The sequence below is a fragment of the Liolophura sinensis genome, chromosome 12, assembly GCF_032854445.1.
Source record: "Liolophura sinensis isolate JHLJ2023 chromosome 12, CUHK_Ljap_v2, whole genome shotgun sequence".
Taxonomy (NCBI): Eukaryota; Metazoa; Mollusca; class Polyplacophora; order Chitonida; family Chitonidae; genus Liolophura; species Liolophura sinensis.
Genome location: NC_088306.1, coordinates 5,758,931 through 5,785,654, shown reverse-complemented (window position 1 = coordinate 5,785,654; position 26,724 = coordinate 5,758,931). Strand labels below are relative to the sequence as shown.

Below are 26,724 nucleotides of genomic sequence, written 5' to 3'. Positions count from 1 at the left end.
GCAGTCCAGCTGTCACGTTTTGTCTCGAAGAAAGTGTAAAAGAGGATATTTGCCAAGGAGTACAGTACTTGTCCATTACTAGACGTTGTGCTTTGGCTATATATACCCACGTCTCCATGCTCAAAGCGCAGGACATCATCAAAGTGTGGACAGTATTGCGTTATTCACAACCAATCACAAAGTCAGAGACTCGCTGTCGTATTTAATGTCTTTCAGTCTGGCAGTGTATACGAATATATAGCCCTGTCATGCGCTCGAGGTGAGATGTCTGGTGTTTCGAGCTTTACGGATGCGGAGTTAAGAAAAAGCAGCAGTGTGACAGTTGTTCTAGACGTTTGAAAAAAAAACACAGCTGTGAAATCTAGGTTGCTGAAGTTGTTTGCCGTCATCAACCGACCCTCAGATTCTCCAATTAACTGATGTCATATTCCATATCACATGACAATAAAAGCCACCTGCCTTTTACAACTTTCAAAACGAACAATGCTGAAAACGATGTTAATGGCGAAACGTGCAAAACACATGCCTGCAATGGCCGTGTAACTGGCATAAGAGGCCAAACAACACATCTGTCAGTGTACATGTACCTGGACATTCGATAGTTTTGCGCAAATTGTGGTGCCCAATATGGCCCATTGTTCGTAGAAATACCTCGACTTGACAGGATATTTAAATGTGATACACGACTTCGTAATCTGGCAAATACAGCTGCAATGTTACCGTTTACCCGTGAGATCGGGTAGGGCAAAAACTTGACAAGGTATGCTTGTGGTTATAGGGAGCCAAGATATCCCACGTTCAAATGCAAAACTATACCGCTAATCTATCCACGAGGAAAAGTTTTTGCTTACCAAATATACCCAGACGATAATTCAAAGTGACCACTATGATTTTCCCATAGCTGGCCAGCACGCTGCCATCGTAAGCATTTCCACTTCCGCTGTCGAATGAGTATCCGTGAATGAAAACCATAACCGGTATTTTATGTGGAAGAGTGGAGTTGGAATCTGGAAGAAAACAAAAACAAATATCAATTAATATATTGTTGTTGATCTCAGCTTCTACAAAACAATAGCCCAAAAGTAATTTCTTTCACATATGTGTCTGTTGGGGACAGTTATTTGCGCTCATTAATATTGCCCATTGAATAAAATGCGAATCATTCAGTCCACATGTTCTTGTGCGAAATACCTTTCTGCCGGTACATTTAGCAAGTTGAGTTATCGGTTCATTAATTAGTGCCCAGCTGAAAAGGAAAACATTGTTCTAAGCAAGATGTTAGTTAATCATTAAGAGCTGGACGGCTCGCACATACTCAAGCCCATCTCATACAGGAAATTGGCATTAGGTCTAAGATTACGTTGTTTATTAACCGCAGTGGCTATCTTATGTGTCTGAGATACACAGATATCTACATATTTGTGGAACGATAAATTAACCTACAGGAAATACATGGCTCTATTACCGCCACGAACGTTGCCAACACAAACGGCCTAATGGTGACTGGTGGTGAAAAGACATTCATTCTTGGAAGAACCGAGTTTCGCAGGTCAATCCGTTCCGCTACAAAGATCTTACTGTACCTTGAAAAAGAGGCTTGTTATCGAACTATACTACAAAATACGTGAAATACCATTCTTGCTGGACTTAAGCTAGGCAAATTCTTTTTTTGAAAAATAAGTCTTGACTGACGATTCCGTCAGAGTGATACGGGGATGATATAATGATATATCAAACCCGCAGATTGCATTCAATGCCATTCCCGTTGTACATAAGCCAGGCAACTTTTGTATTATTATGAACTAATGCGTCAGAAGCATACAGAGATTATATGATGATGTGTCCCTTTGTACATAAGCCATTCAATGTTTCTTTATTATTAACTGAAGATTCTGTCACAGTAATTCGGCGATGATATAGTGATACATCAAATACACACATTATTGCTGCAATGCCATTCTCGTTGTATATAAGCCATTCAATGCTTTAATTATTAAGACAAGATTCCGTCACAGTGGTTCGGGGATAATATGGTGATACATCAAATACACACATTATTGCTGCAATGCCATTCTCGTTGTATATAAGCCATTCAATGTTTTTATCATTAACTGAAGATTTCGTCAGAGTGGTTCGGGTGTGATATGGTGATACATCAAATACACACATTATTGCTGCAATGTCATTCTCGTTGTATATAAGCCATTCAATGTTTTTATTATTAACTAAAGATTCCGTCAGAGTGGTTCTGGGATGATATGGTGATACATCAAATACACACATTATTGCTGCAATGCCATTCTCGATGTATATAAGCCATTCAATGTTTTTTATTATTAACTAAAGATTCCGTCAGAGTGGTTCGGGGATGATATGGTGATATATCAAATACACACATTATTGCTGCAATGCCATTCTCGTTGTATATAAGCCATTCAATGTTTATATCATTAACTGAAGATTCCGTCAGAGTGATTCGGGGATGATATGGTGATACATCAAATACACACATTATTCCTGCAATGTCATTCTCGTTGTATATAAGCCATTCAATGTTTTTATTATTAACTAAAGATTCCGTCACAATAATTCGGGGATGATATGGTGATATATCAAATACACACATTATTGCTGCAATGCCATTCTCGTTGTATATAAGCCATTCAATGTTTATATCATTAGCTGAAGATTCCGTCAGAGTGATTCGGGGATGATATGGTGATACATCAAATACACACATTATTGCTGCAATGTCATTCTCGTTGTATATAAGCCATTCAATGTTTTTATTATTAACTAAAGATTTCGTCACAATAATTCGGGGATGATATGGTGATATATCAAATACACACATTATTGCTGCAATGTCATTCTCGATGTATATAAGCCATTCAATGTTTTTATTATTAACTAAAGATTCCGTCAGAGTGGTTCGGGGATGATATGGTGATATATCAAATACACACATTATTGCTGCAATGCCATTCTCGTTGTATATAAGCCATTCAATGTTTTTATTATTAACTAAAGATTCCGTCAGAGTGGTTCTGGGATGATATGGTGATATATCAAATACACACATTATTGCTGCAATGCCATTCTCGTTGTATATAAGCCATTCAATGTTTTTATCATTAACTGAAGATTCCGTCAGAGTGATTCGGGGATGATATGGTGATATATCAAATACACACATTATTGCTGCAATGCCATTCTCGATGTATATAAGCCATTCATTGTTTTTATTATTAACTGAAGATTCCGTCAGAGTGATTCGGGGATGATATGGTGATACATCAAATACACATATTATTGCTGCAATGCCATTCTCGTTGTATATAAGCCATTCAATGATTTTATTATTAACTAAAGATTTCGTCAGAGTGATTCGGGGATGATATGGTGATATATCAGATACACACATTATTGCTGCGATGCCATTCTCGTTGTATATAAGCCATTCAATGTTTTTATTATTAACTGATGATTCCGTCAGAGTGATTCGGGAATGATATGGTGATACATCAAATACACACATTATTGCTGCAATGCCATTCTCGATGTATATAAGCCATTCAGTTGTTTTATTATTAACTAAAGATTCCGTCAGAGTGGTTCGGGGATGATATGGTGATACATCAAATACACACATTATTGCTGCAATGCCATTCTCGTTGTATATAAGCCATTCAATGTTTATATCATTAACTGAAGATTCCGTCAGAGTGATTCGGGGATGATATGGTGATACATCAAATACACACATTATTCCTGCAATGTCATTCTCGTTGTATATAAGCCATTCAATGTTTTTATTATTAACTAAAGATTCCGTCACAATAATTCGGGGATGATATGGTGATATATCAAATACACACATTATTGCTGCAATGCCATTCTCGTTGTATATAAGCCATTCAATGTTTATATCATTAGCTGAAGATTCCGTCAGAGTGATTCGGGGATGATATGGTGATACATCAAATACACACATTATTGCTGCAATGTCATTCTCGTTGTATATAAGCCATTCAATGTTTTTATTATTAACTAAAGATTTCGTCACAATAATTCGGGGATGATATGGTGATATATCAAATACACACATTATTGCTGCAATGTCATTCTCGATGTATATAAGCCATTCAATGTTTTTATTATTAACTAAAGATTCCGTCAGAGTGGTTCGGGGATGATATGGTGATATATCAAATACACACATTATTGCTGCAATGCCATTCTCGTTGTATATAAGCCATTCAATGTTTTTATTATTAACTAAAGATTCCGTCAGAGTGGTTCTGGGATGATATGGTGATATATCAAATACACACATTATTGCTGCAATGCCATTCTCGTTGTATATAAGCCATTCAATGTTTTTATCATTAACTGAAGATTCCGTCAGAGTGATTCGGGGATGATATGGTGATATATCAAATACACACATTATTGCTGCAATGCCATTCTCGATGTATATAAGCCATTCATTGTTTTTATTATTAACTGAAGATTCCGTCAGAGTGATTCGGGGATGATATGGTGATACATCAAATACACATATTATTGCTGCAATGCCATTCTCGTTGTATATAAGCCATTCAATGATTTTATTATTAACTAAAGATTTCGTCAGAGTGATTCGGGGATGATATGGTGATATATCAGATACACACATTATTGCTGCGATGCCATTCTCGTTGTATATAAGCCATTCAATGTTTTTATTATTAACTGATGATTCCGTCAGAGTGATTCGGGAATGATATGGTGATACATCAAATACACACATTATTGCTGCAATGCCATTCTCGATGTATATAAGCCATTCAATTGTTTTATTATTAACTAAAGATTCCGTCAGAGTGGTTCGGGGATGATATGGTGATACATCAAATACACACATTATTGCTGCAATGCCATTCTCGATGTATATAAGCCATTCAATGTTTTTTATTATTAACTAAAGATTCCGTCAGAGTGGTTCGGGGATGATATGGTGATATATCAAATACACACATTATTGCTGCAATGCCATTCTCGTTGTATATAAGCCATTCAATGTTTTTATTATTAACTAAAGATTCCGTCAGAGTGGTTCGGGGATGATATGGTGATACATCAAATACACACATTATTGCTGCAATGCCATTCTCGTTGTATATAAGCCATTCAATGTTTTTATTATTAACTAAAGATTTCGTCAGAGTGATTCGGGGATGATATGGTGATACATCAAATACACACATTATTGCTGCGATGCCATTCTCGTTGTATATAAGCCATTCAATGTTTTTATTATTAACTAAAGATTCCGTCAGAGTGATTCGGGGATGACATAGTGATATATCAAATACACACATTATTGCTGCAATGCCATTCTCGTTGTATATAAGCCATTCAATTGTTTTTATTATTAACTGAAGATTCCGTCAGAGTGGTTCGGGTGTGATATGGTGATACATCAAATACACACATTATTGCTGCAATGTCATTCTCATTGTATATCAGCAAGTCAGTAGTTTTTTTTTTTTTTCATTAATTGATGATTCCGACAGAGCGATAAGAGGATAATTTGATAATACCTCAAGCAAACACAACCGTACAGTTCCATTCACTTTGTATATAAAACAGAAATTGTTTGCTTTTCTAAACGAAGGGAAGATTCCGTCGGAGTGGTACGGTTACGATATGAGTCAATCACACTGTTACATGCAAGTTCGCTGAACAGACCTTTCCGAATTGATAATCAAGAACACGCCACTGACCAATCATAAGCAGTATTGTTGCAAATTGGCCAACCAGATGTCCCACACATTGTTCATGATATGTTCAACCTTTCTGACGTCACATTTGCTTTTATCGGGAATGAAGTGAAAAGCAATTTTGCCACGAGAAGGGGTAAAAGGGGACAACGGGTGTGTTGGATCCATTATACTCGGCTGCTTTACCACTGTTCTTCTGTTATACTTGGTACATAGCCAGCTTTCCTTGCGATCAGTTTACGATTCATTCAAACGTTCATGATTTAATGATACGGGGATTCCACTCTGGAAATATTTCGTGAAATTTGTTTTTATTGAACCATACAGAAAGAACAAACGTTCCTCAAGAATGACAGACGTCATTCAAGATTTAAATCTCCTTCCCGCCTGTATCAAGACGATCCAAAGCTGTGAGCTCGTTTCTTCTTTTCCTTTATTACGTCACAATGTACCGATTACGCTCATAAACATATATAATTTAAAATTTCTGAATTTACGCTGGTAAAGCGCAATCCGATTGGTTAACTTTTTGCGTTTTATTCCAATAAACCAAAAAAAATGAAGCCAAGCTCACGTTGGACTGCTTTTTTCTAAGAAGAGATTGTCGTGTAAATGACAGTATATGAGCTTAATCACAAACACGGACCGAAGTGCTGGGTCAGCGATTGCATATCTATTGCCGAGCGCGAGTGCTCGTAACAAACAAGCCAGTTTGATCAAATGACTTTGCTTAGTAACGCAGAACTTTGATAACCAATTTAATAGGCCCAAATGACTTTGCTTAGTAACGGCAGAACTTTGATAACCAATTTAATAGGCCCAAATGACTTTGCTGAGTAACGGCAGAACTTTGATAACCAATTTAATAGGCCCAAATGACTTTGCTTAGTAACGGCAAAACTTTGATAACCAATTTAATAGGCCCAAATGACTTTGCTTAGTAACGGCAGAACTTTGATAACCAATTTAATAGGCCCAAATGACTTTGCTGAGTAACGGCAGAACTTTGATAACCAATTTAATAGGCCCAACGAATCTCATTCGTAGAATGTGTATTCTGGAAACTGCGGCGTTCCCTTCTTCAAAAGAATAGATTAACATTTCTCACGGTTTTTAATGAAAGTAAAACATTAGATAAAAATGTTTTATTCCTTAAATTAAATTATAACAACTGACTGTAATATCTTTTAGGTTATTGGGGCATAAACAAAAACAAAAGAGAAAACGCTGTGCAAACTTTTGCATAAGCCACTACGCGGATTCACACACTTTACACAGCGGTTTTTTTCGTTTATACAATACACCTAGAAAAGATAGCAGTAAATCCACGCACCCACGCACTGCAAACGTCAGAGAAGAATGCATTCTGTTGCCATTTGGACCTCCTGTGTAGCTCGTCCTCGAGTCTCCTATTGACCAGTCGTGAGTAGTATTGTTACAAGTAGTTCAACCGGATATCCCACACCTTGGTTACCTTTCCTGCTCAACCTTCATGACGTCACAACTGTTTTCATCGGGAATGGCATGAGGTAATGTTGTCACGATAAGGGGTGGTAGGACATCGGGTGTGTTAGATCTATCCATTATACTCGGCTGCTTTAATCGTTGTTCTTCTGTTATATTTGATATATAGCAGGTTTTATTTGCGATCAATGTTCGATTCATACAAACGCTCATGATCTATTCATGAGGGAATCCTGCTCTGAAAACATTTCGTGAAATTCGTTTGTACTGATTATACAGAAAGAACAGACATTATTCAAGGCTGACAAACGTTATTCAAGATGGACAAACGTTATTCAAGATTGGCAAACGTTATTCAAGATGGACAAAAGTTATTCAAGATGGACAACGTTATTCAAGATGGACAAACGTTATTCAAGATTTAATGGAGAACTCCACCCCACCTGTATCAAAATGGTCCAAAGCTGTGAACTCATTTGCTCTTTCCTTTATTACGTCACAATTACCGGTGTACGTGTGCTCATAAAACATAAAACATCAATCTACTGTATAGACCGTCGGTGTAACTCGTCCTCGAGGCTCCCCCATTGATGTACTTACTTCCAGCAACACACACAACCTTGATTCGTAATGACAACTACATATATATTGTCTAAGTTCCTCCCGTAGCCAGTAAATGTTTGAGGAATTGGTGTTCAATTCAAGGTACATCGTGTTAGGGCATTCGTTGGTGACCGATTCAGGATGAGTCTAGGGCCTCGTATGTATCCCAGCTCTGTCTGACAGAAAATTGGCTTTATATGTCAGATTTTGTCATTTATTAACCAGAGTGTCTTTCCAATGTGTCTGCGAAACGTATACGTCAAAATGTGTGTGGAATAAATAGGGTTCAACCACACGAACACATGGGTCGGTTATTTTCGCGAAAATCATGTCAATATTGACATCTTAATGGTAGACGTCTTCCTCGTCTGGTGGAGAAAAGAGACGAATCCTTGATAAAACGGTGTAGCACCAACCGAGAGAGACAAGAACCCGCGATTTGACGAAAAAAGCGAACGTGACTGTATAACACCGGCCTTATCATTGGGCATTGATCAGAAAAATTGATGTATATTTTAGCTGTTGGACGGCGATAAATTCGCCCTGGCTTGCAGACGTGGTCTGTTGCCTGAGAACTATTCACAGTATAGATATAATTCTGCCATTATTCTTTTCTATTTGCGTTCGAGTTAGCACGGTCGGTCTCTGATTCCTGTTGCTGCATCTGTCAAACTCCATAAGTCTTGCCCCCGTTGTTTTGTCCAGGAACTATTGGTTTCATGGTTAACGTATATATGCCGTGTCACTATCGCTTTTCTTTCGCTGGTACATCACTCTCCACGGACCTGGCCTAGAAAATACGAGCTCTGCCTTTTTACTTATTCTTTTTTTTTTACAGGAGCCGCTTTGGCAAATTGTCTAACAAGTGGTAAGTCCACCGAGGCCAGGGATACGATTTTTTTTGGAATCTTTCGACCGAAGGCAGCTTTCCTGCACCCTTCTTCCGACATTTTATCATGATTCTGATTCAGGCTTGATCGGTGTGATTGCCAGGAGTTCGAACCCACATTCGATCAAGCAAAGGCAAATCTGGAGGTGTTTATTACGTTGCTAGTTTGTGATGCCTATCACTAAATGTCACCCACAAAAAACACTTGCGTTGAAATCTAACGAAATAACTTTTTTGTTTCATTCAGTACAGAAATGTGTATCCCCAACACGAACAAGTGCTAAATAAATGTCAAGTACACGTGTTTGTGCTAGAAAAAAAATAAAACACAAACAAGACCTTGCATTATTTCAACAGAAGGCAGGGTTGTTCAAATATGAAACAAGACTTTTGTTGGAAAGAACACAATTTTGAGGCCATATAGCGCAATGTTTTTTGTGTATATAACCTGTCATAAATGGTGTGCTATAATTCTGCAATAACATTGTGAAGAATTCTTAACTGGCAACTTTCACGCTAACGTTGCCACTTACGCATTCACCCACAAAAGCTCTTAAACAGGAACTAAAACCTTTGATGCAATTTTTTAGATTATGCCTTGTAATATATTCTTAATATTGAACACATTTATTAGTCTATTTTCTACAACATACATCCCATGTCATTTAAAGCACATGTCGCAAATGGAATGGCAGATAAAGGAGCCGCAAAAATGTATGATTTTTCAAGCGATCACAGCGATAAGTTTTGTAAAAAGCACGTCTTCAAAGCTAATCTAGATAGGTTCTTCAACGAAAATCAACCGGCCAATTATGTCGATGGTCCTAGGGCCATGCCTGTTGTCAGGAATTAACCGCAGATATGCAAGGGGAATTTGGTGTAGCAGTTATAGTGCATCCCTCGGGGCCTTCATGTCTGAAGTAGTCAAGCTTCTACACCCGAGAGAAATTATTAGCATTGACTTGGGACTGAAGTTCCGTTAAAGCCAACGCTTATTTTTTCTCACGAGAGACGTTGTTTTACGAGAGCAACAAGTGGATTATGCCTTCGACCAATGGCATAAGCCGGCGTGCTTCCCTGTTGGGTTAGAAATTTCGACAGACCATTAAGTCTGCCGTGATCATATCGAGAAGGCCTCCAGGCCGCCGGCTGGATTGTGTCCTCAGTAGTGTCATAACTTAATACAACACTTCGTGTAACCAGAACAACAGAGACCACGCGCTGGGCACAAAATCAATGGCGACCGATGGGGGAATGATCTGATGGTGGACTCGGTGCCTGGAAGCAATGGGGGACTCATTTACGGCGAGGTAGATGCGGATAAAAGGTCCCGAACTCGACATTCTGGCTACAATGATATATTGCTCCCCGCCTGTATTATAGCAGGATAGGTTCCGTTGGCTACAAACGAGTATAAGCCCTCCCAAAAATCTCATTGTCGTCTCAAAAAGCAGGACTCACGGAAATAGTGTAAGCACGAGACCTGAGTGCCAATAATTGAGGGGTACGAGACTTATCTTTATGTGCTCGGGCGCCTGTTAGACAGCCATAAGAATACCCTTAGGATTCTTCCACGCCTTGCGTAATCCATATGGTTAATTAAGCTGTGGATAATGAACCGTATGTGGCCCGGTCTCGGGAGTAAGAGAAACGTCACAGAATGCTTGGAATACAACACTTATACACACAGAGTCATGTAAGCTATGACCTCCTGATATTGACCATCAGCTAGGGCCACCTTCAGCGTCGATTTGATCCCATTCGAACGTCGATTTCTTGTGAGGATTTGATATTTGATACTCGATGCTTGTCAGCTTTGTCAGATTAGTACTTGTTAGTGGGACCGTGGCCTATTGGTTAATGTGCTAGCGCAGTAGAATGACACTCGAGCCCTCTGACAAATGTGATCGCTGTGTGTTCAACCCAGCCTATGGCAGGAGCCAACAAATGATGGGTTTCATCCAGGCTCTGTCCGGTTTCCTCACACTGCGGTGCTGGCAGACGTCGTATATGTAAAATATTCTTGAGTATGGCGTAAAACACCCATCAAATAAATAAATAATAAATATTATTTGCTAGTGGTCCGTTTGGATTACAGATATCCCAACCCAAATTATAGTTTTATTCCCTCGCCACACAGTTCCTTCCTGAACAACCAAAACTACACATAATTCCCTTCTTCCTCAATATTCCAGGCAGAACGTCTCTGCTCACCTTTTTACGTGGTAACGATATCCTTGATTAACCTTACAATGGAAGCCTTGACTAAAATTATAATCAAAAGGGACAATATACTGTCGGAGTTGGAAAATACATGTGGATTTGGTCACATTCTTTAACTCAGTGTTAAAAATATACCAACGTACTAAATGTCTGGGTATTGTCAGCGATCCATAGAACAGTATAATACACGGGTGGGGGAGTGAGTTCAGAACGTAATTTGCGTGGGTGACGTGTGTCTTTTCAGGGGGCGTATTGACAGTGTCAAAGTCGTTACAGCCCAGTATTATTAACAGTTTGTTTTCAGTAAATTCTTAACTACGCTCGCACAAACTTCGTAGACATAACAAATAGTTGTCTGTTATTGATCAATGAAGCAAGCAATTTGCTTGTAACCCAAAAGAAGAAGAAAATCTCTTTTACCCATATCATAATTCTTTTAAACGCTTTTGGATTACATTACATTCTAATACAAGCCAGAATCAATAAAATATAAGTGACCACTCGCATGTTTGCCAATATTGCCGCTCCTCCGTTTGACCAAATTAACGTAACTTTGACATCTATGTGCCATACTCTGAGCACGAACAGCCAAGCTGTTGTCTCCATCATCCACATAAGCGCTTATGATTTTTTCTCACCTGGTAAGTTGCAATCGCTGTTTAGAAATACAATATACAAAGCCTCAGTGGCTTCAATGGATAAAACGATCGAAACTGTGTAACCCCACTACCAACAAAACGTCGGAGATAAACCCATGAAATGAGACAAAAAGGCGCCCAACCGTGATTGTTTGACAAAATGATTGATATGACGGTGATGTTATTGTCAGCTTCTGCTGACAACCCGAACCAAACTTCTTCGTGGTTTTTCCTAACCAATTAGTGTCATTATCAACTATGGCGGTTAATTATTTTTATCCATTTGACTTCATCGTGTTGAATTCATTAAACAAACGGGGGAGTTTGGCTGCCTGGCAATGTGGCGAGTCCCATGGACGACCCGAAACTCCACAGCAATGATGTATCACCGGCTCTTCCATTACTGATGACCTCCACAATGTAACGATGAACAAAGCGATCTTTTTCAGGTGTGGATCAAGATTCAAACACCGTGATCAGCGTGCTGTGAGGAGCAAAAAATCGCCACTGATCTGTCGCTCAAAAGATAACATCGTTAGCTGGAGAACCACTTCTGGACTGGCGAGAAGCTGTCCGTTTACAGCTTAGACAGGACAGCTTGATGGATTGTCCACGCTAAATGCATCTCGTCTGTCGTACGGAGCGAAAGAGGCTTAACGGGAAGACGACTGTTAAACCCGTTTATAGGGGGTGTCGATTTCAGAGGCGAGAGAGACGTGTCACTTTCATTTCTCGTTGTTTCTGGGGTATAGAAAGCGTGCAAAAAGAAACACGCTAGAAAATTTCTATCTTGATATTACATCAAAAGTTGTTTTTACATACATTTTTGAGGTTTAGTGTAAAAGTGCACCATTGTTTTCTATGTCGTGATCGAGTAGGCCTACCTCATTGCAAAGTAGACGAGAGGAAACTAGGCACTCAAACGCGCCATAAAATACTAGTGGCGAGCGATTCTTTTATCGCCCACAAAATCGGGAGCGATTTTTTCTCAGATCTGCTTTTTGGTGGATACATCAAGATTTCGACAATTATTCGTAAAGAGCCCTCAAGTTCGCCTAGTAGACTGTTTAATAACGTCTGCCCTAGAATCTAGCGTGATGCAGAATCGACACACTCAACAAGCTAAACCGTGGAGAAACAAAAATAAGAAAACTTTGGATGTTGGGTGTCCTTCAGATTCCGAACGCCTGTTAATAGATTTGTGAAGTGTGATTGTAGGGTGGTTAATGGAGTCCGAGGAACCTTGACTCATAGTGACGTTTTGAGGAGGAAAAAGAACTTCAAGTAATAAAAGATGTTGGCGTCTCGATGAACATTTCATGGCCTGTGTCACCGTACAGCCCTTCACAGCTTAATGTGCCGTGGAAAAATCGGCTGTGTTAACAGGCTCTTGCTTAAACGTTGTTGGATACAAGCTAAACGGTCAGAGAATAGGCAATTCTAGCCTAGGATATCGACCCGACTCTATCCGTATTATAGTCGATATTATAGAGATCAGATGCACCGCCATAAGGCAAGTCAGTCACAGAAGGAGAGAAAGCCAATGCAAAGACATGCCGCACATAAAAACAACAGCACATCGCCTTCCGGTTAAAACGAACGACTCTGTCCCACCGGTAGCAACTATGACCATTAAATACTTCATTCAGCACTCTCGATCCTGTAACAGGACCAACTCTGTTATATAACATTTATTTGATATTGTTACGTACGTTGTTACAATTTCAGTGGAAACATTCACCTAAGTTCTGGCAAATTAAGCATGTCAGAATAGCGGATTTGCTCTAGGCGTGTAATAAGCCCGCCATGTGGACCTGTAGAGCTGCATTAACTTGCCACCGCGAATATTGGCCTACTTGAGCAGGATAGAGCCGTGTCTTATGGTGATATTATGCTCAAGATTATGAAGCTATTGGTCATTCCGGCACCAAGGTCTGTCCGATTATCTCCTGTCAAAGCTGTGTAATTCGGTCTGGCAGTGTTCTCATTTGGCTGTAAAGACGTCAGACAAAATCGTTTGAGTCCGGTCGTAAAGGCAATCGCTGCCTTGTGCAGGACTCATGTGAACCCAGGCTATATATGTACGTAATAGTTATTTTGCAGATTACAATCGCCAGCGTGTGGCTTTACACTGGTTCGTGACTGGAATTGTCCATGACATAACTGACGGGCGTACAGAGAATAACAACGTTCAATTCTGCAGATACTGTGCAATCGTGCCAAGTAAAACATTGTGAATTAGACCTTACGTTCTGATATCTTAATCTGGTGGAATACCATGTCAGTAGAAGCACAAGTAAATCATTAAAATCATACTGAGAAAGGTAAAGACAGACACAAGCTAGTAATATCACTGCTGTACCAGATTAAGCAGAGTGCTCTCTTTACAGCTGTTCACTCGATGTACGTACACTTCAGGGAAAATTAGCTATATACTTATTCATTTATTTGAGTTGCGTTTAAGCCATACTCAAGAATATTTCATTTATACGACAGTGTACACATTGCTGAGAGGCTTCCGGAGTTAATGCGCCGCACCGCCACGCTAACCACTCGATCACTGGGCCCCAATTATAAAATTGGCGTCGCAAAAGACATTTGTATAAGTGCCGTCACTTATCAATAAGGTCGTTCCAGGTCAGTAATCGCAAAGCCAGTTCCGAAAACAACCTATAACACAAACCACCAAAGAGCTAAGAAGGTATATAAAGTACGAAAATAGGACGAAATCATGGAAAGAAAAGCTGTCAACAGTTTTCATTGAAGTCGGAAAGACGCAAGGTATGTTCAAAGCGACTGATTGAAATCTGTATTTAAACCGTGTACCATGCTAGAATATAAGTTGTCGATAACAAAATATGTATCTCAACTGCACTTTGCAACTGTTCATATATCCAAAGTGTCGATCTAATTCAGCACAATGGCGTTAAAGCCTCTAACACCGGGTTAAGCAGAAATAGACAAAATCATGAAGTAGAGCGGAGAGATTCTGGACGCTCTGTTCAAATATACTTACAAGAGAATTATACTCATTGTAAAACTTAAGAAACTTAGAGTGAAGACGTTTGCTGGAATAAACTCAACACATTAGTTTGTGCAGTAATATCTTATGACGTTGATTGAAATCGTCAAACAACACACAGGATCACACCTAAATCTTTATTTATAGGTTTATAAATACCTGGTCAATGACACCGTTGTCGTATTTTGATATTTGGATATTGGGGGCCTCCGTGGTTCTGTCGGTTTGCGCGCTAGCGCATTGTAATGACCCAGGTGCCTCTCACCAATGCGGTCGCTGTGAGTTCAAGTCCAGCTCATACTGGCTTCCTCTCCGGCCGTACGTGGGAAGGTCTGCCAACAACCTGCGGATGGTCGTGGGTTTTCCTCTCTGCTCGGTTTCCTCCCACAATAATGCTGGCCGCCGCCGTATAAGTGAAATATTCTTGAGAACGGCGTAAAAGACCGATCAAAAAAAAATAAATAAATATTTGGCTATTACCTAAGCAATTAGTTAACCTTAGCACGTTCTTTCACTAATACCCTTTAACAAACGTAAAGTTTGAGGGTTTATCAAGACTATTACTATCCAGCAGAATATCTTAAGTATGGTTTTGACAGATTCCGAGATATGACATTGTCATCTAGCATTAATTTGCCAAAAGCCATTCATAGCGGTAAGGATAAACTGAAATGAGCTGAGGCAGCTTTATTGATAGCATCCGGACGCATTAATGACGGTGTCAAATTGCACTGTTTCGACTGCGTCAGACCATCTCTAAGTGCCTTGTTTAAAGAGGTCATGTTTTGTTTTGTACTCCGAGATTGCTCGTGACTTAGCAGACATATCCTGGCAGAGACCTATATCGCACGCTCTGATCCGGCCCCCAGAGGCTGCCTAAGTGTGAGGGTGAATGCTTGTCAGCCCACCTGTTCCTGAAAATGACTGTTTACACTGGCTAAGCTATTTGTTTTACCTTCTCAACAAAACGAGTCCAACTGCAGCATAGGGACAGCTGTTCTGGATGAGCTCGGGTGATAATTGGTCAGTTGAAGCCGGGGCTGCTATAAAGAGACTTGTCTGTAAACATCGCAGCCATTCCGAAGGGTTTGGGTGGGCTCTGGCACAAAGTAAAACCTTAGATTTGTCTTACATTATGTCGACACCAGAACAGTTGTGCTGGCCCGAGGGTCGGGTTTTACCGTGTACTGACTGTACAGCGTGTTATTAGTAAACACAAAACAACCCGATGCCAGCGTTAGATGTGCCATTTTTTCTAACACAGCTTCACTAGCAGCTGAGATTTCTAGGGTATTAAATCCATGAGTGTCCCTAAAAATCAGGGAATAAGGCATATTTAAACCATGATGAACTTAATCTTCCATCCTCTTTCACGAACCCAGCAGGGATATACATGCACATCAAAAAAGGTAATCTCTTTTAACAGAATTATAACAGATAGCCTGTTGTCTTTACAGTGATGTTAGCATGTATTCTCTGAATACAACATAACACTGTATAATATTTAACATAACATCATGTTCCTGCAATACAATCTTTATATTTGGCCGTCGTCGTGTATGTGAAATATTCTTGAGTACGGCGTAAAACACTAGTCAAAATAAATAAATAAAATAAATAAATAAATAAATAAATAAATAAATAAATAAATAAATAAATAAATAAATAAATAAATAAATAAATAAATCTTCATGTTGAATTAACAGAATTTCACAGAATAATCTGCTTCAACAGAAGACTTCACTCAGTCAAAAGAATTTTGATGAACTATAGGCACCATTGTTTAAAAGATAATAATAACCACACTGTTACCTGTAAAATCACACAGATCACTCGTGATTGGCATATACGTATAAAATAGAGCATATATATTATGTAGATTGTCGATTAATCGTCTGATTTGTGGTGATTTGGTTTCATAATAACTTCTTCTCCGTACGATATAGCCATTAATACGAATCACGGTCTCGTCATATCAGGAGTCCAAAGGTTTGTCTGGTAATCGGCTAAGAACTACGGTCAATTTACTCCACACATCTGAATTTCCTCCGAAAACTAAGATGACCGCCGTCAAATAGCCGCAAAATGCGAGGCTTTACCCCAGACAAATAGTTTGAAATAATGGGATGAGTTCTTTTTCTTATTCAATTCGACAAATAACTCAGCATCAAAAATTTTTAAATGAAGCCCCGGAACCCAAGGGGGTGGGAGGGGGGCGTGCCAGCGCGGCGCATTGGCCTAGGAGTCTCTCACTGGTACGGTCGCTGTGAGTGCAAGTCCAGTATTGTTGGCCTTTTCTCTGGGAGGGGGGGGGGAACCCACGACCATCCGCAAGTTGCTGCTCGACCTACCCACATACGGCCGTGGATTGCCCCCAGGCTCTGTCAAGTTTCCTCCCACCATAATGCAGGCCGCCGTTGTATAAGTAAAACACCAATCTCATAAATAAATTATTTTTAAATACATCCCAAAAAATCAGTTCTGTTTAAGACTATGATAAGACTGTGCACATTGCAACAGACTGCAACGCGCAGCCTAATCAGAATCCACTGTTACCATATGTGATATGTGATAATCGTAATTAATGTGTAAAATAGCAATCAAATGAATGAAATTGACATCCTGTTTCTGCCATACCTGCTTCATCGAGCCCGCGGCTGCTAAGGGCTTCAGGGTTCCGGGGAATCACGTGACAAGCAAATGAGTGACGCCAGGGGGTGAAGCGGGGATGTTGGTGATGTGACAGTAGCCCAGTATACGCATCCGCTGCTCTCTTGCAGGCCCACAACTGCCAAGGGACCCCAGATTACCTCTAAATTATTCATTCGAAGCTTCAACCGTTCAAGGGCACGATTTAAATTAACACTGGTTACATGTGCGAGTGAGAAAGGTGATTTCAAATGTACCGTAAAATTGCAACAAAAATCCTCCAAATATGGGGCCAGGTTGACTAAGGGGGTGCCCGCCATACGGATCAATTTGCTGTCTTGTCCAAGAAAGTTCTTAAGATATACTGAGACGACTGCATCCATGGGGTAATAAATGCATTACCTGACAGAGAAACAAACAAGTTAATCCGACATTCGTGTAAGCTAGACAGGCTTTAATGTGATCATGTAAAGCAAGGATATGCGTGCATCAGACAGAGAAAAGAAGATAACCCGGTGATGAGACAAATAAAATCCCCCTGGCTGTACGTCGAATAATTCCACAAGGGGGGTAGACCTACTGTCGCATGCGAATGTAATTATCTACATCTTTTGAATAGAGAGTAACATATAACGCCATGGTTAAATAATATAAGCAATTTCTCGGCGCCAGTGATGTATATAATTTGTGCATTTATTACAGCGTAAATCTATACAGCTAACTCCATACTGGACATGATGGTGTATTATATCATTTCATACTGTGGTAAAATTTGTAGGCTCTCAGTAATTCGACAACTTACTCAAAAATTTACACAAGTTTCATGTTCACGTCTACTCCCTGACAAAGCAAAGTTAACGAAAATATGATACAAACTGATATAATATTTAACTTTCATAAAAAAACGTGTGTTTTTGAAAACGGATTAAATGAAAATGAAACGTTAATATTAAAAAAAAACATGATGTTGACTCATAAGACGGTGTTGCCATAGTTACTTGCATATACATGTATTTATAGTACACAGATGGTTGGTGTTGACACACTAAGAATGAGGTATCATTAAGTCGGCAAATGCATTCCTACAAACAGGGTTTTAGGCGAATGTCATGAGCTGTGTAACAGAACTCATGAAACCCGACGCGCGCCTTTGGAAGAAGTAAAACGACGCTAGCCGAAGCAGGTATTGACGCTCTGTACTTCTAGGCTGTAGGAATTCGTATAGCAATGATAAACCATGATGAGAATTGTACACATATATTTCCTCCACACAGATGTATAGCGTTGCAGATCCACTTCAAACGATGAGCTCTGAACTTTAAACCTGTGTACAGAAGACATCAGATGACGCAGTTCAGGTTACCCAAATAACATGTAATTAAGGCATTTAAGGTATGTGATACGGTCTGCCATATCACACCTCGCCTTAGGCAACCCGCAAGATGGGACATGTTTTTTATTAAACGAATTCCCTTTTTAATGGCATCAGAAAATAGAGGTATCAAGCAATTGCGATCACAGCACCCATTTAAATTACAATCTCACTCTCGTAATTCAATTTTACCCTACGTTTCCAATTTGAAATTCGGGACGTGCTTAAGCGGATTGTTTCCGGAGAGACATTCAATGGGTTCCATTTTCCGTGACAGCTGGCCTTTTTACCGTCTTGTAAAAGATTTTCTCGCCAGCAAATAGAGTCATCAACGAAAAGCATACAAATCACACGCAGTACCATAAAATAAAAATTTGCTTTGGGCAATAAAACTGCAATGAAAACAGGCTTGGAAATCAAGCGCAGCGCGCTGTCGAAAACAGGACTTTTTGACACTATCTGCGTTTTTCCTTTTGGCATTGGCAACAGCTGGCATTGTCTCTAAACGCAAACCTTCAACAAACAAGGCAATGACCTGAGGACAAGAAAGCCAACATGTGCGCCGATTTAACCGGTTTGGGCGCTAAAACATGACCAATAATAATGGATATTTTTTCACGAATATACCCTTTGCAACGCAATGTGTTAAGTAGACTGTTGCCGTAACATTGCCCCGGTCCAGTAATATCTAAAACAACCTAAATATTTTCATAGCCAACTTTTACTGTGACACGTCCTATGAAGTAAATAGTTCTGTTAACTGGTTAGATATAAATACATGACATAACCTAATGAATCGGTCATGCAGTTACTGGCAACAACACTATACTTGAACAGGTGACTGTTTGTTACTGGTATAGCGTGCGTAAAACGTTGAATTCTGTACCTAAAATATCCAGGTAACTGCAGACAGCAATCTAGCAGTACATCAGCTGGTTACAGGCGGCTCTTCACCGCCGAATTACGCCAGTGAATTCATTTAACAATAACAAATTGTAATAAAAACGCCTAGTACTCATAACAAAAGTAACACAGTGAATTCATTCAGTTTATAGTTTCTTGTTGATCCACCACATAACGTTGATCGCAGTGTTCCCAAGTACTTCTCAAAAGCATTCCATCCCCCTATTCAATGAATCCACTTGTTTATTTTTCGACACATTAAATAATGCTTTTCAGGATATCCTGCTGAGACTTTCGTTTTCACAATCAACTATATTTTTGAATGTCTAAACAAGTCATGCGTAATGCCAAACAAAATAAAAGTATTCTATAAAGTCTACATCATATTTTTTGACGCCCGTTCGTTGTAAACTATGCGAATTTCCTTTACAAAATTAATTAACACTTGCCTTTATCTTAGCTGATCTTATGGGGCTGTATGCATCCATAGTCCCGTTCAAACATAATTACTAGCACAGAAATAGCAACATATATACTATGCACATCCTCTCACTCTAGGAGAAAGTTGGGATATATAGGCTTTTTGTGATTTGAATAGTCCGAGGTTAAATATTCACAAGTTGCCTTGGGCGGAACTTCCAAATATCACTCTTTAAGATAACCCTCACATGGTGGACAATCTAAACGTAAATCATTCTTGAATAACGTTTAAAAGAGGACAGAACGATTTAATATCACTGGTGAAGGGAATCACCGCAGTTCTAATCTTGACCCACCCCCTCCGGTGAAGGATTTGCAATTGGTTATAAATATTTTTACACTGCGGTATAAATGTGTTTTTACACAAATTCGGCCTGAGATCCCTTGACTAATAATAAGGCATCAAACATTATCCCGCTCTTGTCCATCAGATGTGGAAAAGTTCATCAGTTACTTGCTTATGGACTGTGGTTTACTCTTTTGGAACTCTTCCACGCTGGACAATGACCACCCCGTACTACAGGTGAAACATTTTTGAACGTGTCCATGGCAAGAAATCAATCCATCAATTAATGTCTATTTCATGAAAAGCGGAGGACATTGTTATAAGTACAATAAGTGTAATGGGACATTCAATGTACACTGTATCGAAGACCTGCACCGTGGAGAGTTAACTCGTCTTTAATTTACCATTGACCTCTTACAAGTATAGCATGGTACACTCGCTATCCTCTCCAGAAATCAGGGACGCCCCCACTGCAATGAATACTCTCTCTGAAAATTGAATGCTAGCCATTAAACCATCTGATTTGCCGAACGCATGTCGTCAAAGTGCCAGTTTAAGTCGCGAACCGTCCTTAGTGGAGTCTTGAATCTAAGTAATTGTATAAGAAATGAATTCATGGCATCAGTCATTCAAGTGATCACAGTCTACACCCTCAGATATATCCAGTATATAGCCGCCATGCAAATACGCTAGGCATACATGTGGTCTATATGTAAATAGCGCGACCGCCGAGCCAGCAGAATTATACTCTATACGGTCATGCAGGTTTCCCTCCCCAATAATGCCAGCAGAATTATACTCTATACGGTCATGCAGGTTTCCCTCCCCAATAATGCAGGCCTCCGTAGTTTACGTGAAATATTCTTCAATGCGGCGTCAAATAATCAAATAACCAATAACCAATATCCAATCAAATAGATGAAGAAATAAACCCTAGCCATGCATGCAGGCTTATACACTAGCCATAAATATACCCTAGTTTTCAACACAAAATGACTTTGGTCTGTAAAAGACGAAATATTGGCTGATACACTAGTGTCGAAGAAATTTCATTAACCCCAAAAAAACGGATGCACGTCAAAACTAAAAGATAAGAGCATACATTTATGAAAGTCTGAAAATCTATAATATAAACAGTGTTATTTATTCCTTGATTTATTAATAATATATTGTCTGTAGGGTGGAACAAAGAAGGAGATTTTTACCTATGCCTATCACCACGATCTTCTAAAAACACACTACACATTAAAGCATCCTTGGTAGGATGATGAGTACAGCTTGCTTTCCTTGGATCTTAGGCGTCATGTTCTTTCACCACTGACAATGAAAAAGTAAGTTAAAACAGTTGAGATGGTGTTTTCGCATACTTATTGACGTAATCTTTGCCACCTAACCACAACAGTGTATCCACGGTGCCATGTCGAAGTTCTGAAGTGTGTACGTAGATAGCATGTCCATCACATCTTGCTGAGAATTGTGTCAAGTGAAAACGTTATAGTACGTATAATGTACCCCAGCTTCATGTGTTGATTATTTATTTATTTATTTGATCGTATTTATACAGCGAATTCCGTAACGTGACACAGCCCCCTGTCACTGCCACAGGCGAGAAAGTACGACATTTAGATGGTGTTTATCACAACACGACACCTGGATCACTTTAAAACGACACCTTAATGAGTCACACTGATAAGATCCTATTGACGTGACTCCTGCACCAGACTCATCAACGTGACATTGCATTAGACGTGACAAATCACACTGACTTGACAATTAACTTAGCTGCAATAACAATAATACTTGATCAACCAGAGAAACACGACAAAACTCAAAGTTACACTGACCTGACAAATGGCTCATCGACAACGACATTATCACTCAATGAGTCACACAAACATGGCACCACTTGAAGTTATACTGACCTGACAAATGAGTCGTCAACAGCGACATTACCACTCAATGAGTCACACAAACATGACACCAGTTGAAGTTACACTGACCTGACAAATGAGTCGTCAACAATGACCTGGAGAATCGCTCGGTCGCCCTATGACTTATCAACAATAACATTATCCCTTGATTTGTCACGTATGACACCACTCAAAGTCACACTGACATGACAAGTCACACTGACGTGACAAATGACTCAGCGACCGAAACATGCATGGAAATTCGACCCGTCACAACAACAACACATTGCATTAAATTACATCAGCAGATCAGAGTTACTGAGTCACATAATCATGACCAAAAGTTACCAGTACAACACAAAAGACCTACAGCAGGGTAAAAGCAAAGAACCGAACAGGGTGCTATAGCTGATAAATTGTGGGTAATGTAACCGGTGAAGTTCGTGTTCTTGTCAGTTTACCTCAGCTAGGGCTTTATTCTAACCATTCATGTAAATGCCTAAAACCATAGCAACCATCTGTCACGTCTGTACAACACTCGACAAAGTTACATTTACTAGACAGCTTAACCAGTGACTTCACGTAGTCACTTCAGCCTTACATTCCATTAAAAGAAAAGACAACACTAAACCAAACGTACATTTGCATCGATAAAGCATCCCACAGGAAGTTTAAAAAGCATAGCGTTTTATTTTCGTGATGTAACATAACCCATATATCCCAGTTCAATGTAAGTGAAATTGCACAAATTGAGACAATAGAAAGCGCCGCCATGTTATTAGTGTTTAACCAATCAGGCGGGAATTATTTCTATAGCCCGAGGAAGCCGCTGTTTCCGCTGACCTTACTACAACCCTATTTTGCCTGTCAAACATATGTGTACCTGGATGTGTGTTATGCAACATTATGTTTCCGGCTATCATGGCGCATCCTGGGACTAAGTAAGAATTCCTGATTAAAACATGGTTACCAAGCACGTGAAAAAATGCCTGACCATTTAAACCTGTTTCCATATCTTTTTCCAAATAACTCACGCGATTGTTTACTGTCACGTCTGTTATTATTTATTTGTTTTTTTATTTATTTGATTGCTGTTCTAAAGTACTCCGTACTGAAGTATATCTCACTTATACAACAGCGACCCATATTATGGCGCGAGGAACCCACGACCATCCGCAAGTTGCTGCCAGGCCTTCTCACGTAGGACCGGAGAAGAAGCCAGCATGAGCTGCGTTTTATTTTGAGAGAGAATATAACTGACTGCAGTACAGATCGACTTCATAACTCTTGCAGAAAGTTACCTTGGGAGGCAATAAATAACAGTGGTATGCGGAAATTCTGTAATGTGTGCATGTTCCTATAATGTGATAAACTGTGATGAAGTAAATTAAGAGACAGTACCCTTTTGATGTACCGTGTATCTTACTACAAGATTTTTCTTGTCCTTGAGTACCTCTGTTTAAGGGAAACACCATATAAGACTCTTCTGGGGCGTCTGCTACAGGACTAAAGTCGCTGTAACAGCCGTGGAGAGCACATAAACACATCCTGGATCAGGGACAGCGACATGAGTTTAACTCGGCGAGCACTGGCCACATAATTGTAGTCGAGTGCTTCAATTCCGCAGAGTATCACCATACAATATCCAGTTAGCAATCCGCCCAAATCGATCAATGTACAGCGGAACCGCTGGATAAAAACATCCCTTATATCAAGTCTGCCTATTTATATTCAGCGTGCCTGGTCAAAGCGACGCGTTATTAATATGGCATTTCGGTTAAGCCGCTCTGTGAAAGAAAAAAAAAACAAACGTAAGGATTTCAATAGATGAGCCAGTTATGCATGTAAACCGAGCCAAAAGCAGAGGCCCTTGGCCAATCAAAATGCACGTCACAATGAAATTTGACCAATCAAATAACTGTTTTCAATCGCCCCAGAGAAAACTGCTTATCTTAACCAAGGCTGTCAGAAAAAAATCGATAGTTCAATTAACATAACAAGGCTGACGTGTGAATGATCTGGCGTGAAAGGCGATCAGCTAAATGATTTAATTTTGCGTCAAAATTGCAACGATCCGAAAAGGCATGTTATTTTAACCATACGGAGGCCAGTTATCGCCACAGGAAATTCCCCAGGGTCTATTTCAGAGATGCAATTAAACTGCGGTTATCTAAGCATTATCAAGCCGTCGGGGTGATGAAAGTGATGGGTTACGCAACATCCCTGATGGCCTGGTGTAACTAGGCTCTGGAAACTGGAATAGATGCGGTCTGTTTGGGGAAACAGTCTCTGCCTGGGACGTCCGCGACAAGACTAGTCGATCGATCAAAATATCGGAGCAATGATTGACTACTGATTGGATTCATTTTGTATCTATTCCAAGATGATGACTGTAAAAATGTTTTATAAAATTTTACCGAATAAACTTTAAATGGAAACATACAGATGTATGATCATATATACATACATACAATTTGCAGCATATATATATATATATATATATATATATATATATATATATATATATATATATATATATAATTCGTCTTCTCAGAAATGAAAACATTACTGATATAAAGCAAATAGAATACTGCCTTTCCATAAATTGTTGCTAAATCTTAACTGAGCAGGGCAACTACAAAATTTTAGACATTCACACTACTCACAGCTCCTCCGTGGTCGAGCCTTTGGCGTGACAGCTGAGCGCAAATGACCCAGGAGCCTCTCACCAATGCGGTAACTGATCATTTCATGCTGATTTCCTCTCTGACCGTACGCGGGAAGGTCTTCTAGCAACCTGTGGATGATCGTGGGTTTTCACCGGACTCTGCCCAGTCTCCTCCTACCATAATGCTTGCCGCCGTTCTATAATTGAAATATTCTTGCACGCGGTCGGCGTAATACACCAATCAAATAAATAAATCAATACTCACAACATCAGTTGATCAAAGTTTACTTCGCATTACAACACAAAATGCGGCAAAGCAAAGTATAAGACTAATCCACTAATGCAGACTAAACCACAAAACACTTGAATGGAAGTTTAAACACTTTTAAGAATAAGTAACAGCGAATGCTTGCATGATGCTAAAATTTATTTATTTATTTGTTTATTTATTTATTCATTTAATTGGTGTTTTACGCCGTGCTCAAGAATATTTCACTTATACGACAGCGGCCAGCATTATGGTGGGAGGAAACCTGGCAGAGCCCGGGGGAAACCCACGACCATCCGCAGGTCACTGCAAGACTTTCCCACGTATGGCTTCACCGTTCTTAACTGAAACGTGCTTCACGGCTCATCGTGGCACGTGTCAGGTCATGTTCCAATTTCCGGTCGTTTTGTACATTTTGCGAAATGACGTTTCGTCCGAAAAGTCCTCATTAACGAAAAGTCATCATTAGTGATAGAAGGCAAATACAATGGCGAATGATAAAAAAAAAAGCCGTAGAAATTTAAAAATATGAACTGAAATAACGACTGACAGATTCACAAACTCACAGGTGAGTGTGCGTCAAGCGATAGGTACACTTGAACTATTACCGTATCAGTACTCGACACAGAAGTGGTTTTTGGCAGAGTTCACAAACTCGGACCCAACAGAAGACTACCATCCTGTACCGAGCGCCGATTGCCTGTTTAAATATTTACCTAATAGATGGAGTGTTAAACCGTTCCTTATAGGAGCATAAATATTTCTTGTGAATTATTGAGGAGGTTGCTAGCGGTAATTGAGCTCGACCTGGTCCCCGGAGGTTGCCAGATCGTAATACTCAGACCAAATATCATTCATAGGTGTCAACGCAAGAAGTTATAGTGTTAGATGCACAACATATGCTGCCGGAGTATGTGACGAGACAAGGCCATAACTGTTAACGGGGTCTACCTGTTGTATCTCCTTTTGTGCATGCGCATGACATTCTGGCTTATTAAGTGTTGTATGTACCATAGCTGTATATGCAACGATGTAGAATATGGCCTAGGCGAAAGATTGACTGATCTGATCAAAAATGAAGTCCATATTTTTACATTTTATAAGGTATATCTCATAATGTGACTCTGCAAGCAATTATGATTTTGATAATCCATCCACAAATCCAAAATAAGCATGAACAATTTACCGTGAGGTATAATAAATTTTGAATACTTGATATAAGTGGCAACGCACCAAAAATACCTGTATAGAGGGCCTCAAGATCTTTCATTATTAGAGAGACAAACTGAAGTGGGGCAAATTCCACACAGCCACTTCTACATCAGTCAAACTTTGAAATGTCATTATTTTTCGCCCCTAGATATTAAAATTTTAAACAGTTCATAGGTATTTTGAGTCAAAATTTCAATTTTCTTATATACCAAAAACTAAGTATTTTGACGAGGTTTTAAACGTATGATTTCAGCTAGAAATGGCTTGGTGGAATCGGTGCCAGAGCACCTGAATGATCAGTCAATCTGCATGTTTGTAGACACCTATGGGATAATGTTATTTATTATGCCGCTTTCCTCTCGGCAACAGCGG

The 26,724-nt window shown here is 39.5% G+C and overlaps 1 protein-coding gene across 1 annotated transcript in view; it reads right to left on the bottom strand.

Annotated features, from left to right (window-relative positions):
• Nucleotides 1–810: 810 nt before the first annotated feature.
• LOC135479382 (neuroligin-4, Y-linked-like) overlaps nucleotides 811–26,724 on the bottom strand; it is a 50,661-nt gene continuing 24,747 nt past the window's right edge. Inside the window, exon 2 of the mRNA XM_064759209.1 lies at nucleotides 811–1,007. Within this exon, the coding sequence (XP_064615279.1) occupies nucleotides 811–1,007 (197 nt within the window). The remainder of the gene's footprint in view (nucleotides 1,008–26,724) is intronic.